The sequence below is a fragment of the Arvicola amphibius genome, chromosome X (assembly GCF_903992535.2).
Source record: "Arvicola amphibius chromosome X, mArvAmp1.2, whole genome shotgun sequence".
Classification (NCBI taxonomy): Eukaryota; Metazoa; Chordata; class Mammalia; order Rodentia; family Cricetidae; genus Arvicola; species Arvicola amphibius.
This window is the reverse complement of record NC_052065.1, coordinates 43,401,717-43,418,225: the sequence shown is the minus strand read 5'-3', so window position 1 is coordinate 43,418,225 and position 16,509 is coordinate 43,401,717. Positions and strand designations below refer to the sequence as shown.

The window sequence follows — 16,509 nt, the reverse complement described above, 5'->3', positions numbered from 1 at the left end:
AGACTTGGGGTGTGTGAAGATGGGAACATGAGTGATCAGATAGGGGGATAGGAGATAGGAGATAATGATCAGATAGGAGAGAATACTGAAAAGGACAACTGGAACAGGGGGCATTTTGGTGTGAGGTACAAGCCTAGTTTCCAAGGGAAACTTCCAAAAATCTACAAGGAAGACTCCACATAAGACTCCTAGCAATAGGTGATATGTAGCTCAAACTGGCCATCTCCTCTGACCAGGGAAGACTTCCAGTGAAGGAACTGGAACACCGACTCAGATACATCATCTTTGACCTACAGTCCATCCTGCATATATGATGTGATAGGACTGGTGGCTAGTCCAGTTGATATCAGAGAGGTTTCATTCAAGAACTGATGGGAACAGATGCAGAAACCCAGAGTCAAGTATTAGGCAGAGCTCAGGGAATCTATGAAAGCAGGGAGTGAGTAAGAATTGTAGGAGCCAGAGGGGTCAAGGACATGGCAAGAAAATCCACAGAATCAACTAACCTGGGCTCAAGGTCTCACAGAGACTGAAGTGACAACCAGGAAGCCTGGATGGGACTTACATAGGCCCCATGCATATATGCAATGGTTGTGTAGCTTGGTTGTCTTGTGGAACTCTTAACAATGGGAGCAGGAGATGTCTCTGACATTTTTGCTGGCCTTTGGGACCCTTATCCTCATACTGGTTGCCTTGTTCAGCCTTAATACATGCTTAGTATTACTGTAACTTCATATGCCATGTGTTGTTGATATCCATGTATGGCCTACCCTTTTAAGAATAGAAACAGAGAGGTAGTGAATGTGGGGGATAGAGGTGAGGTGGAGGAGAGAGGCTGGAGGGAGAGGAGGGAGGGGAAACTGCAGATGGGATCTGAAAGAGAGAAGAAAAGAAAGAAAAGAAGGAAAGAAGAAAGAGAGAGAGAGAGAGAGAGAGAGAGAGAGAGAGAGAGAGAGAGAGAGAGAGAGAGAGAGAGAGAGAGAGAGAAAGGGAAAGGGAAAAGGAAAAGACAGCTTCCCATCAAAAGATGTCATCAAGGACATTTATAGTTTACCACAGATAGTAAAGAGATGACTTTTAAAAGTGACCCTGAAAATACACAGGGAATAAATTTATGATCACAAGTGATCCATCTTGACAGCCAGCCCAGCAGTCATATAAACAGCAATTGAATCACTAAACTAATAAAGAACCAGAGAAATGTGATCCTGGGAACATGGGAGGGAAACAAATGTCTAATAAAAGAAGAAATCAGAACCCATTGCTGAGTACATTTAGATGGAATTTTACACTGAATACATTTCCTTTTTCTCTTTCTGAGTTCTGATGTTCTGACAGAAAATACCGCTTTAATGGTTCTTCTTCATTCCTTTCATCCAGGCAGCAAGTGTGTCTCTGCCGAGGAAACCTTTGTAGTGCAGCCCCGAAAGAGCTGCTGTGGAGTAAAACTGGGTACAAAACTGTGCTTTCATCAACACCTGGGAGGGACAGACTTCCCGAGAAAGGACAATGCTTTGTGATATTCACTGCCATAAAGCTACCAAGAGAAGCTCACCTGTGCATTGGGCCAAGTCACAAATAAAAATATGTGTCAAAGCAGTGCCACACACTTTACAGAAGAATACTCAGTTATTCACATGGTTGCTGACTGGATCTGAGTAATAGTTGAAGGGGGAAAGGCAAACATGGAAGGATAGAGGAACTCCTAACAAATGAGGAGAGATAAGTGGGCTACAACCCAGAGGCATGCATCTGAGTGATAATAACTCAAGCATGCCTTTAACTCCAGCATCCCCCTCTTCCCATCACACATGACTTTCTTGAAAGTTGTGGAGACTGAGAATTTGCGTACAAGCATTTGAGCAGTAATAGCTCGATTAGTAAAATACCAAATCAAGTCGTCAGGGAGAGGAAAGCAGTAGCGACAACAAAATGCTGGGAAAGAAGATCATGACAGTTTTAGCTCAATTCCTGTCTTTTCACTGCTGAACAAAATCGCCACTCCTAGTGCACTTTTCCAATGATTCATTTTTGTTGGACCTATGATAAAATTATGTATTTTTATACCAAATTCAGTCTCAATTTACTATCTCATTCAATAAATTCTATTTAAAATGCTTTTGGTTCTCTACATAAGGGAAGGAGGAAAGCTCATAAGAGCCAGAGGCAGTAGATGGCTCCAAGGATGTAGAATCATCTAGAAACAATAGAACTGGTACACATATGAATTTGTGGAGACTGTGATAGCATATCTAAGACCTGCACAGGCTTAAACCAGACAAAATCCCACACTGGAAAGGGAAAGTAGACAAAAATCCCACCCTTATCCAAGAAGTTTCTTGCAACTGTTAGCTGCTTGGAAAAAGAAGTCAGTTTTCTTCAATGGAGTGACACTGGGTTTATCACACAAAATCCAGGCCCTATGTCCCAGAGCTCATGTACAACACAAAATAGACCCCTTTTTTCCTTGTGTACTTTTGTTTTGTTTTGGTATTTTTGTCTTTTTTAAAGTTTGTTTTGGTTATTGTGGGGTTTTGTATATTTTTGTTAAGATAGAGAGAAAGATGAATTTGAGTTGTTAGGGAGGTAAAGAGAATCTGAGACAGTTTAGGAAAAGGGAGAGAATATGGTCAAAATGGATTGTGTAAAACTATCTTTTTATAAAACAAAAATGTTCATTCTTCTCAATGAATGTTTTATATATAACATGTATATATGTAATATATATATATATATATATATATATATGATTACTCCAAATTAAGATTTAAAAATGTAGCAGTGTTTCATTTCAACTTGCTACAAAAACTTAGGAACGTGACTCACATAAAAAATAGCCAAAGAAGCAGTCAACTTTCTTAGCACTGTCTTTCAAAGCCCTCTTGGACTTCATGCTTTCTTCCATTTGTAAACTCCTATGTCCCCTTCTCTGGGATAACATCAGCTTCTGAACTTTCTTGAAGATGCTCCCTTTGGCTGAGTCTTCAGAGAGCTCTTTCTTTTGAAGACTGAACATATAAAAGTGGTACCATCTTATCAAGGTTTTGTCATTTGCTGGTAATTTATTTTTACTGGCTGTTTATTTCTGTTCATGTACCTTTTACTCCCATTAAAAAAAATAACACTTATCAGTATCTACTATGCATCAGACACTCCATTAGGCTATATGGTTTTAAAATGTGAAGAAAGCAACATTTCTCCCTTCCCCCCTCAGAACCTGCTTGAGAAGACAGAAGTATAAAACAACGCAAAACAAAAACTAGATAAACAACTGGCCACTGGTGACAGATGCTACGGAAGGAATAACAAATTATTCTGAACATTAGAGACATATTTACCTTGTCAATAGCATAAAAATGGTATAAAAACATTGAGGAGAGGAAGCAAAGAAATAAATTAGGGCTGAAGATGTTTTCCCCCAGAGACAGACTGCCTATCAAAACCCCCAGGATCAGACAAGAGATGCCTTCTTTTGAGTTGTTATTAGGGTTCCAGTTAGGGTTACTATTGTTGCGCTAAAACACCATGATCCAAAGCAAGTAGGGAAAAGGTTTTATTTGGTTTATACTTCCATACCATAGTCACTGAAGGAAGCCAGGACATGAACTCAAGAAGGGCTAAAACCTGGAGGCAGGAGCTGATGGGCCGTGAGGGGGTGCTGCTTATTGGCATGCTTCCCATAGCATATTCAGCTTGCTTTCTTTTTTTTCCAGAAAAAAAAATTATTTCTCCATGTAATTAGTATAATTTAGACAGTTGTAAATTGAAAGATCCTTGGGATCTTTTATTTGAAATTCTCTGTGATTGATTAGAAACAAATTGGAATTTTCTTTTTTTTTCTTTTTTTATAGAACACACATCCACCTTCACAAAGGTGGTCCCACCCATTACGGACTAAGCCTTCCCACATTAATTGCTAATTAAGAAACTGTTCTACAGGCTTACCTACAGTTCAAACTTACGGTTGCAGTTTCTCAACTGAGGCTCCCTATTCTCCAGTTAGTCTAGCTTGTGTCAAGTTGATGTAAAACTAGCCAACATAGTCAGGGTTGTTCAAGGGACTCGCAAAACATACAAGCTATTGCTTTTGCCTTTGGTTGCTGTTCCCCCAGGATTTGGAAGATAAGTCCCTACTGTTGATGATGACATGCGCTTCAGAAACAGGGCCCAGAGGCCCCACAACCTAGAATTGTCCTGAATACTTCTTTCCTCTGGACTAGACAAGCAATCATCCGAAAAGGGAGACAATCAACACTCCTATCCGACCATAACATCTATGAACCACAACAACCACCACATCAACCAGCATGGCTCCATAACCTTAAGGGTGTAGGTATGACTTGTCTCCCTCCCTTGGCAGTAACTAAAAGCCCTCCAATTGGAATTAAGACATCCTCAACAGGAGGGACCCATACTTGGTACTGGAAGCTTAGCCCAACTACCCAGGGCTAGTGAAGTCATGGATTGTGGAAAAGAAACTACAACCCCACTTTAGTAAAACACCATAATCCTTATCAACACTCTAAATATTTATCATTAGAACCACAGACAACTGTAGTTCTCACCTCTAATCAAAAGAATTTCTTTTAGCAACAGACTGAGTCAACAACAGAAAACTACAACAAAAGTTGTTGGGGCCTCTACAAAACAGTTCCTATACCTAAGGCTCTTTAAACCCCGAAGAAGATGAGGTGGATTTTAAAAGGAAGGATCAGGGAGTTTGCAGTGAGACTGCCTCAGTGTTAGAAGTGATACCCATACAGTCTCATTACCAGGACTGCCTAAACATGTGCTAAAGAAGAACAACAATAGATAAACCAAACAGGACAGGAGAAAGCTCACAAGGATTTAGCCCCTGAAAAAGAACTGCAGGAAGCTAAGGAATGCTAAGAATGTGAGAAATAGTCTTCTCCAGAGAGACACACACCAATTGGCTATCCAGTGCCATATGGTCAGCTCTGAACACATATACAATTAGCACTATACAGACTGAGCAGATTATATGTAGGAATAATATTTATGAAAGCATGCAGTAACAAGTATTGCTAAAAGAGACCAGAAACTTAAGAGAGAAAAGAGATACATATGAAGTTTTGGAGAAAGAAAATGTAAGGGAGAAATTATGTAACTATTATACCAAAAATTAAATAAATGCAATATATGGATTTCATTTTGATTATTAATAAAACAAAAGGCATAAAAATATGGTATATGTAAGAAAATGGAATATTTATAAATACTTGATAGATGTAATTACTGCTATTTTACAGTGTTATAATAGCACCGTATTTAATAAAAAAGACATAGCCTTCTCTTTTTTGAGATACTTCCTAAAATATTTAGGAATAAATGGAATATGTCTGAGATTTGCTTCAAATGACAGGGGAATGAATAGAGGCATAGAAGAAATAAGACTGTCCATGAATTGAGGATTGTTGCTATCTTGAAAAGCACATGAATGTTTATTGTAATGTTCTCTCTACTTTTATAAATATTCAATATTTTCCATGATAAGAAGGATTTAAAAATAGACAAAAGGGATATTACTAATGCAGATATTTTTGACATTTAAAATATAATGGGCATGAGCTATTTATAATTAATCATCAGATGAAGTGACTAAAATATTCCTCTCCCATTTAATTTTTAATTAAAAAACAGTTTAAAATAGTCAGTTAATGCTTACTATGCACAAATTATTAGTCTCTAAAGCATCCTACCCTGTGTACATCATTCTGCTTCTGAACGGCTGCAAAATCACCACCAATAGGTGCCTGCCGGCTCAGTTCATCGTCTTTCAGCTGTAGCCACACAAGAAGTTCCTGAAGAGAAAGATGCAGACGCTTCCACTGGTCAGAACTGGCTTCCAAATGGGACCTAAAAAATAACGGGAGCATACTGTTACAGAATATCTAGAAGTATAATTGATGAGTCGGTTAATTCCATTTCATTGGTTAAATATTGGCATAATACACACCTACTTTGTGCTATATCGCACAGCTGTCAATAACCATCTAGCTACCTGATTTTGCAAGTCATAACACAAGGTGGGAGTATTCCAATGACAATTTTCAGGCAAGGTCACATTCTGCCGTATGTTTCTTTCCACATGCAGAATTCTGAGACTTTTGGTGTGGCCTGCATGCTGGAATCAAATGTTTTCCTATCCCGTTTCAGCCAATGATTTTTTAATGTTTCTAGTAGAAAAAGTCTTAGACCCAGTTACTAATAAAACCCCTTTAGTTTTCATGTGACTCATACTGGAATTCTTTCTGTTTTGAGAAATGGAAAGGTCTTTCCCCACACATGGATTTTTTCCATGTCTTCCACCCTGGGCAGTCTTTCCCTTTGACTCCTTCAGTCTGGTATCCGGTCCTTTCTGCTCAGCTTCCCACACGTTTCGCTTGTCCTTCTAGTCTGCTAAAACCAAACCTGGGATTTGTTTTTCACCAAGTTCCAATCATTTTTTCTCATTATTCCCTTTGTGTAAAATGTACGGAAACCAAAAACTCACATGGAAGAGAAAGCTTCCCCTGAACATGAATAATTTAGTGCTTTCCCATCAGCTGGATGTAGAACCTGTTAATTCTTAGAAGCCATGTAGGAATACACAAATGACTGATCTGTCCTATAAAATGCACATTTCATCTGAGGAGGAGAAACTAAATTAATGAAATAAATCATCATCTAGAAAACAAAGGGGACGTTACAGTGCTCTCTCCTCAGGTCAATCTGCAACCATGCTGCATCACATCCATTTGATCAGCAAGCACTAATTGATTCATAAAAATTAATGCTGCTTATAACAGAAATACACTAAAGTCTCCGGGGCTGCCAAGAAATTTAAGGCAGAGCGGCCAGGTAAAAGAACATTTCCCTTGTCTGCTCAGTAACTTAGCCTGACATTTCCAAATATAACTCTCTTTCTGGCTTTGAACTACCAATGTTTGTACTTACTACTGAAATTAAATTGTTTCAGATTTTCCAAAAGACGTAAAGAAATGAAGACGTAAAGGTCTTTAAAATGTGTAAATAAATGTTTAATTTGAGGAATATGAAGAAAGTAACTGGAAAAACCCACAAAGCTATAGGTAGAAAATATTAATTACAGCATTGCTTATGATTGTGATAAACTATAAACTGTAAATATTCAATGCTAAGGAATTTATTTCTTCTACAATGGTAATGTCATACAATGAATTCCTATGTAATACGCAGTATGATGGCATAGACAGATGTTTATGCATATGGAAAATGAGAAAGTGGGTTAAAACAGGAAATCTTTTTTTCTTTTGTAAAATGTCTGTGTATAGCTAGGCATACACTTGTAAGCACGTGCTTGACTGTGCATGGAAATATCTGAAATGACAACCAGGTTGTCTTTCAGGGGTAGATTTGCAAGGTTTTCTTTCATCTTTATACTTGTCCAATCTGGAAGAATGTTGATTATATAATACGTGAAGTCTAATGAGTACTGGTCACAAGGATTCTCTGCAATGTTTGAAAGTTACAGCTTAGTCCCGTGGAAGGTGAAAGAAGCTATCAGACAGGATGTTTTGAAAGGTCGGCAGACAGAGGCACAAGGAATAGCAGTAGACAGTAGAGAAGACACTGCTTAAAGAAATATTACTTGTTTGTCTTTAAGTTGCATGAGGCATGGGTTACATGTAATAATAAGAAGAAAAGGCATAAGGACATCCAATGATTGTCTTCCATTGATCTGGTATTTGAAGCAAACTAATGTAGTAGAACATTGCAACCGGGAATTTATTACAGGCCTTTGCCCATGGTGAGGTCACAAGCTGCTGCTTTGGCTATATGGGGAAATACTAAAACTCCATTTCTAGGTCAGGTGGTGGTGGTGCACACCTTTAATCCCCACACTCGGAAGGCAGAGGCAGGCCAATCTCTGAGTTCGAGGCCAGCCTGGTCTATAGAGTGAGTTCCAGGACAGCTAGGGCTATTATACAGAGAAACTCTCGAAAAACCAAACCAATGCCCCCTCTCCCCCAAACGAACTCCATTTCTAGGTTAAATAGTACTGACTGATCATATGTCAGTGAACAAACTCTTTTGAGTTTCTTAAGGGCCGGGGAAACAGCTGTGAAAGAAGAAATTAAATTCTAAAATATCTAAGAGGAATTTAGTAGCATGAGTTATGAAGGCTGTGAGAAGCCAGGAGAGGCCAGTCAAGACTGTTAACAGCACAACAACAAAAGGACATGACACCAGAAGAGAGGAGCAACTGTCAAGCATCTGGGTGAGAAAACATGAAGAGGTTTGGGATTTGTTGAAATTTTAAAGTGTTTGATACTTTTCTTAAAACAGCTTCTTACTAGCCAGCCTGGCTGGTCTCTGACTCTTTACATGAATCAGAGCAGCTGTGCCCTTCCAAAGACCCGCCCGCCTCTACTTTCTGAGTGCTGGGAGTCATGGTGCGTGATTTAAAGGCAATCTAAACTGAAGGAAACTGAATCTTAGGATATTAATCTTGTGAAATATTTCTGAAACATGTGTAATATATATGCTGAAAGAAACTACTGCTTGTATTTTAATGACTGCCTATCAAAGACTTTTAAACAATTAACCAATTTTTATGTTTGAAAGCTGTTCCCTGTATTTGGAAATACGTTTTGTTGTTAGTAAAGGATGTTAGCATTAAAACGAACCTTAGAGATCACAGTTTAAACACCCCATTTTGCAATTGGGGAAAAGCAATCCCAGAGGTCTAGAAACTACTGATGAGACATATCTGGAATTACACATGGGATTTGAGAATTGCAAGTCCCCACCAGAGAAGAAAAAGCTTTAAGCATCCTGGTTTTAACCAACTATTCTAAATTCCAGAGGGAAAAAAATGACCTCTTTTTAATAGCCAAATGTACTTTATTTATCCCTACCCACAGAATAGAAATAAAAAAGGGAGTTTGAAGAGATCCACGGTGTCTACCCATTTCATATTAATCTTTATTAGTGAAGACAAGATCTTGGTGGTTACTAGACTCTTAAGAGATAAGTGCTGATCTTTGAAAAACAGAGAATTTCCACAAACTCTGAGGTTTAACTAAAATATAGGACTTTTAGGTGTATTGGGATCTATGGCTAGATATGTAAAGAACTCCTCTGTGACAGCACTCTAAGAATTACACAACATGATAAAGTGGCTGTTATTTCTCTAGATACAGATATTTCAAATGTGATTTGGTTGATGCCTAGTTTGAAATCCTTAATAAAACTTTACTCCGAAAAGCACACATTCTTAAAGCAAATTGTGCTCTATTGAATTCATTTTTCACTTTGACTTCCTTTATAAAGCCAGTGATGTATCCCCGTACATCCTGCGTGCCCCTGTGTAATATAATAGCACGTCAGCAGACACAGAGAATAGGGACGGATGCAGAAATAACGAAGAACTGCAGAAATAAAGTGGGCGCTGTGGGGCTTTGAGTAAAGAGACAGAATTAAACTCAGAGAAGGAAACATTTTTTTTCCAGCTGGGCCTTGAACTCCAACTTCCAACATAATTAACATTCCAAGAGTAAGGAAAAGGCCAGATATACTCAGTGTCCAAGTTGCTTTTATTCCCACTCAAAAGTCAAAAGGCTCTTCTTGCTTTTGCACTTTCTTTGTTCTCCACCAGAGGAAAAATCCCTCTCTGTTCTAACTGCTGATACCAAGTACTCCCTAAATGATTCATTGTTGCTTAAGAACGTTCGTGCTTCTGTCTCTCAGACTAACGCTCAAAATTTAATAAACTTGAAATTCATATAGCATTTACACATTTCTTCCATCAAGCATAAAAATATAAAATATAAATTTGCTGAAGCTATGTCAATAACATGTTAAGTAATTTTCAGATTGAAATTTATACACAATAATGTGGGTAAAATCTGAATATAGGTTAAACAGATTTTCATAAATATTTCTTCAGTTAGAAAATTCACTTGTTCACTTTTGAAATTCTTACTAGTTTTAGGACAAATTGAAAGGTTATGGATATGGGCTATTTTGGCATGAGAAACACTTTCCTTGATTAACGATCATTCTAGTAGTATTGGACAGTCTCATTATTCACGCTGTGTATGTGCGCATGTGTGCAAATTTCTCTATATAAGTAAAAATATTACTTGATTTCTATCTTTTATCTTGTTCTATGGAAATATTTACTTATTACTTATCAGTACATCTTGTGGACAACATGTGATATGATGATGAATATGGAATGATCAACTTTTCTCGAATGTGACAATAAATTAGTTCTATATAATTTCAAGCACTTTTTCTCAAAAGCACTCTATTTACTTTTGGATACTCTGTTTTACAAACAAACCAGTGCCAAGTTGGGGAGAGAAAGAAATTGGTAAACTGCTTGCTGAACAATCATGGGAACGTTTGTATGGATCCCTAGCACCTACGTTGAGCCAGTCATGGTGGTATGTATCTGTAATCCCCAGGCCCAGGGAAAGAAAGACAGGTGAACCCCTCAGGCCATTAGCCATACATTCTAGCCAAATTGATGCACTTAATGTTCAGTAAGACATTCTGACTCAAAAAATCAGGTGGAGAGTGAATGAGGAAGACACTTGTACTGACCTGTAGCCTCCTGCACACGTGCGTGATGCCGAACTTAGTGTTGGGCCAGCTGCCCCAACACGTGCGTATACCCACAGGCACAGGTGCATACACACGTGTGAGCATGTACAAACACCACACACAAACACAATGATTTGACTGAGTTTTAAAAGTATTATCAGCCGGGCGGTGGTGGTGCACGCCTTTAATCCCAGCACTCGGGAGGCAGAGGCAGGCAGATCTCTGTGAGTTCGAGACCAGCCTGGTCTACAAGAGCTAGTTCCAGGACAGGCTCCAAAGCCACAGAGAAACCCTGTCTCGAAAAACCAAAAAAAAAAAAAAAAGTATTATCCCAGAATTAGTAGAGTTGCAGAATTGGAAGAGAAGCTGAAGAGACCATCTGTTTCTGGTCAAACCTCTTCATTTTAGTGTCTCATAGCATTAAAGTACTTAAACAATTTGTTCAAGATAACATGTTAGGTAGTCAAAGCATCAGAAGAGAAAAAATTATTGCTATAAAAGGATTTTATTCTTTTTTTTTTCTTGGTTTTTCGAGACAGGGTTTCTCTGCAGCTTTTTTAGAGCCTGTCCTGGACCTAGCTCTTGTAGACCAGGCTGGCCTCGAACTCACAGAGATCCGCCTGCCTCTGCCTCCCGAGTGCTGGGATTAAAGGCATGCGCCACCACCGCCCGGCTAAGGATTTTATTCTTTTAGACTTATTCTGACTTTGCACTTCTTTCTTTTCTTTTGTTTGTTTCTTTCTTTCTTTTTCTTCCTTTTTTTGAGACAGAGTTTCTCTGCATAATGCTGACTGTCCTAGAACTCACTCTGTAGACCAGGCTGGCTTCTTCCAACTCAGAGATCTGCCTGCCTCTGATCCTGAGTACTGGGATTAAAGGCATGCATCATCACCACCTGGCAACATCTTTAATTTGTCTGGAACCAACAAACATGAAACAACTCATGAACACTCAAAGGGATTGTGTATGAATCTCTCTCTCTCTCCCTCCCCCTCTCCCTCTGTGTGTGTGTGTGTGTGTGTGTGTGTGTGTGTGTATGTTTTGCAGGCTGAACCAAAGATCTTGTTCATGTTAGAAGAGCACTCTATCACTGAGCCATACTTAATCCTTCAAATGTAAATTAGAATAGTCCTGGAAAGAACTGGTAAAGAACAGCTCATATGGGAAACACCTGTTGTAGAATTTGAGTCAAAATTTAGAGAATTGTCTTCCAAGCATGAGAACCAGTATATGTCCATACACATCTCTCATGAGAGATGGAAAATTGCTAGAAATTAAGACTGTTTTAGAAAGCAGAATCTAGTAGCTTCAGAGTTCCATGTTGGAGCGGCTAGAATGTAGCTTGGAACACAATGGGGGTGGGGCACAGGAAGAACAGAAAATGGAAGAGGTTAGCAAGCAAAGGAATGAGCAAGATGTGTGCACAAGTCCAAAATTTTTGACCTGAGGAGTAATGTGATAGAAATTGTGTCCTAGGTAGAATATTTCTGTACAGTTTGCTGTTATTGTCTGAAATACATGAATGGTTTCAGAAGTCTTCATGAAACAACAAGCCCACTACATTTTATAGTATATAATGTGCTATAGTTTGCAGAAACAGTGTTGTTTTCCCAGGATATTTTGAAACTTTTTTAAAAAAAATTGTAGTGACATTCAAGATGAAAGATACCCGAATGGACAATTATTCCAATCTTCCTTTTTTCTTATTGCATAATGTCCCCAATTACTAGCTCTGCTGTGCTTCTGCAATGGAATGAGTGACACCCCATTCCAGTCACGTAGTACGCTAAACTGAAGCATGTGTACGTGAAGAATTCTTTGCTTCTTATAATAGAGGAACTGCAATATCACAGAGACCTCTTTAAAAGCTCAAACCATTGATCAGACAATTTCAATTGCAGAACACACAGCACCGTACATAAGGTAAGGTAACTGGTTTTTGCTTGATTAATGCCAGTAAGAATTAAATGACAACAGTTGACATATGGAAAATTTCTGAAAACAAAGGGCTCATATGTTGCCTGAAATGCTGTATGCTGCTTTCAATTCTTTTTCATTAAGTGCACATGGAGTAGAGAAAAGGTATCCAGACAGTTTTAGTTATGGCCCCTTTCCTTTTCTTTCCTGCAAAAAAAGGAAATTATGTTTTCTTTCCTCACTCATTGAAACATTTTTTTTCTCCTCATGTTTTATTCTTTTTAAGGACAGATGTTACAAATGTGGCCATTGCCATTATATATTTTGACCTGATTAAAAGTTTAAACTATAGACAGCTAATGAGCCTCTCTATTTTTGAAAATACCATATCCTGTTGTTGCCTCCGACTTATCCCTAACATGTAGATTTTAAAAAAATCATGGACAGAATATTGAGATCAATACTGAGATTCTAGGATGCTGAGTGCAAGCTCGCAGGAAAGCCTTACAAAAGCAATTCCCTCTGTTCTTCGAAATCTGTTATTCAGATCAATTTTTTAATTATGATGTCTTTATTAGTGAAAATTTCTTTATTCTACCTACAGAATACTATGATGATGAAAAGCTTATATGCTAAAGTTAGACTCACTGTGAATAGGTCTTAAACATGCCCCTTACTAATTGGGTCACTTTTGGAAACTTATTTAACCTCTCTGTCCCTCATTTGCTTCAAATGCTAAGAAAGTATTAGGAGGAAATCTACCTTTCACTGTTGCTGAAAGAATCACAGGGGGCAAACACTATGAAATGCTTAGAGCCGTGGATGCAACACAACACATAGCCTGCATTAGTTACTAGCATTATTATTATTTTATTGTGGGTAGAGTTTTTACAGCAGTGGTTTCAAATTAATAAAATCTGGTGTTCCTCTTCGGTATCAGGGTTGTCTGTTGGAATTGCAGACAACTTAGCCTGACTAGAAAGAAGGGGCAAAATTCTTGTTTGTAGTCATACTACCTCAGGCTAGTAACTACTCCCGCTATTGGATACATTTCATTCTAACTATAAATAAGCTTACTTGTCTTTTTCTACCTCTCTTCCTGACCACTCCTTTCATAGCCACTGTTGAGAGTACAAAAATATGTTTAAAAATAAGTGGATTAGGAAACCCAATCAAATAGAAAGTGGGAAGCTTGCTTCTCATCTTTGCGTTTCCCAGCTCCTTGGGTACCACTGGGCACTTAGCTGCCCAGCTCTGCACTTTTTGTCCCCCATATGCTTATACCAGTCATACAAGGAACCCTAGCGCTTCCCTTTACCTTCTTTAGCAACGATGCAAGATATAGTCATTCATTTCTCAAAGCAGACTGACAGGGCAAAGAAGAAAGTAGGCAGAAAATCAAAAAGTTTAGTGTACCTACAGGCGATATGCTTCAACAAAATCTAAGCGATCAAATGATAAAAAATTGCTATAATCTCCTTAGCTGCAGGAACTCTGGAGAGGGTGTCTTTAAATTGTTAATTATAATGTGTTCTGCCTTTTAAAGAATGTCCTTTGGTTATGCGTTCAGTGTAATGCCAAAGAGAATTCCATAACAAACATTCACTAATTTTATTGCTTTTTGTATGACACTGTGATAAGCCAAGAGAGAACTCTGAAATTAGGATCGCTGTGCTCCCCATTTAAATTTACTCTAATGTCTTAATATGCATCTCTCCTGTGGTTATGAAACAGTCCCATTTTAATCTAACCTGAACCCTCAAGTATCATTTCCATTCCAAGCAAATGAATGATTCATTTATTCAAAATAAAATGAATCATTCCGAAATTGGGTGATTTACATAAACATATGAGACATTAGCTACCTGTGCTAGGAAAATGAGGAGAATTTTGTCATCTTTATTCACATCTGGATCCCCCCAGCCCACCCCAATTTTTGCCTACCTAATGTTGAGAGACTTTTTCCGAAGTTCACTCCACTTGAAATTCATGTTATCCAAACGTCTTTGTAACAGGGCTGCTTCATCTGAGCTTTCCAGGGACCTCAAGATTTTTTGGCCATTTTCATCGAGATTGTGATAGATGTCCGTGTGAGCTTCAATTTCACCTTGGAGATCCTACCAAACAGCAGGAAGAACACATTCAGAATTATCAAACAAAGAGACTAGCTGTGAATGTAAATTTGGAGAACTTATTAGTTCAAAGAAATTCTAATTTTACAATTTGAAGAATACACCCTGCGTCATTTTTCTTGGGGTCCTGCCTCATGAAGTTATTATGGAGCATAAGAATGAATACCATATTAGATGTAATAAATGTATTTCTTCTTTTATGAATTAGAAGTATTACATTTATAGCACACTTCATAAGTTAAACTTTCTAGTCCATGTATGAAATATTTTGATAAACACAAATATATATGTTTTTATGAAATAAAATAACATGACGAAGGAGATCTCAGTGGTAATCATTTCATTACAATGTGAGATGAGTTGTATTTTCAAAGCACATATGAATCCGTTATGTTGACTGTGACCATAAAAGTATGGAAAAAAATATAACAAAGGTTGTACTTAGTCCACAATAATAACACATTAATGGGACTCTATGAGACAAGAACATCTTCTTGAAAACATACATTAAATTCCCCTTAGTGTTATAGCATCATGCACATATCACAACACCATACATTGATTATTAAGCATTTGATATATCGTTTAAAAATATCATCATAGTTTCAGGCTCAGCAGTTTAAAAGTGTCCTTGGCAAGTTAGGACCTCGGTAAGAGTTAAGAAAAGAGGTATTCATTAAGTTTCATTTGTATAGAGAGAAATAAAAAGACATCATAATATAAGAATCTGACCTTTACATGATATGTCTTCCTGTGCAACATTTTCAGCTTGAACCGGGGACTACAGCACTTATCCTGTTGCATAGCAAACCTAAGACAACCCAGAAATGGAATGGGCCCTGCTTTAAAATGCCAACTTTGCTTACATTCTGTCGACAGAATGAGTTTAAGAGCACAGGCTTGGACAGTCAATAATCATAATCAGCCACATTGTACTGCTTGCTAAATGGTAACCAGGCGTGTGGATGTGGGAGGGACCTCAAAGAATGGAGGCCTGGAATATGCAACTGACAGTTTGTATTAAACAGCCAACTTTTCTTATCATTTTGCCATAATAAGCCAGAGACATTAGAAATTCATTTTATATATGTGTTTCCCTCCTTGTTCCCAGCAGAACAGTCAAAGCCAAAGGAACATTCCTTAGAGAGCTGCTGGGCTCCAGCATTCCATTCTGCCTACACAATGAATGGAGGCTTTGTACATTATTTGACTTGCTCTTACAGATTTGTATGCTTCTCTTCAACAAGTTTAAAAATTCATTCTGAAGCTCTGAAAAATCAGATTGATCTGTGTGGCTTAAAAAGTTTTTTTTTCCCCAACCCCCATCTCCAACTCTTTCTAAAATTTAATTAAATGCGCTGCTGCAGTAAGAGGGAAGTGGCAGAAATAACATGATAATAAGTCTAAAGACGTGTCTCCTGTTTCCGGTCACATTCACTTGAAATGCAGAAGTTTGAGAGCTGCAGAAATAAGGTAGATGGACAATGAACGTTTCTTGTCACTATTTTTGGCAGTCAAAGTAACCCTGTTGGACTCCATATACTGGAAGAGGAATATAGATGGGATGAACTCAGATGCTAGAGGAAGGAAAATAATAAAACAGATGGAAGAACATCTATACTTATCACATAAAACTTGGGGCTGTTTGTGGGATGTTATAGCTGGATTTACAAACTAGAAAATATAGTAGAAAATTATTCATGAGTTTCTTGCTTCATGGAGCTTAATCAGATAGACATCATTTCCAGGATTTTCTTTTTCCTCTTTCAGTCTCTGTGGGACACCGGAACCTCTCTCTCTCTCTCTCTCTCTCTCTCTCTCTCTCTCTCTCTCTCTCTCTCTCTCTCTCTCTCTCTCACACACACAC

At 38.1% G+C, this 16,509-nt stretch overlaps 1 protein-coding gene across 1 annotated transcript in view; it reads right to left on the bottom strand.

The window, feature by feature from the left end:
- The window catches only part of Dmd (dystrophin), a 1,847,711-nt gene that overhangs the window by 381,634 nt on the left and 1,449,568 nt on the right, over positions 1 to 16,509 (bottom strand). Inside the window, 2 exon segments of the mRNA XM_038316167.1 lie at positions 5,721 to 5,877; positions 14,455 to 14,627. Of these exon segments, the coding sequence (XP_038172095.1) occupies positions 5,721 to 5,877; positions 14,455 to 14,627 (330 nt within the window).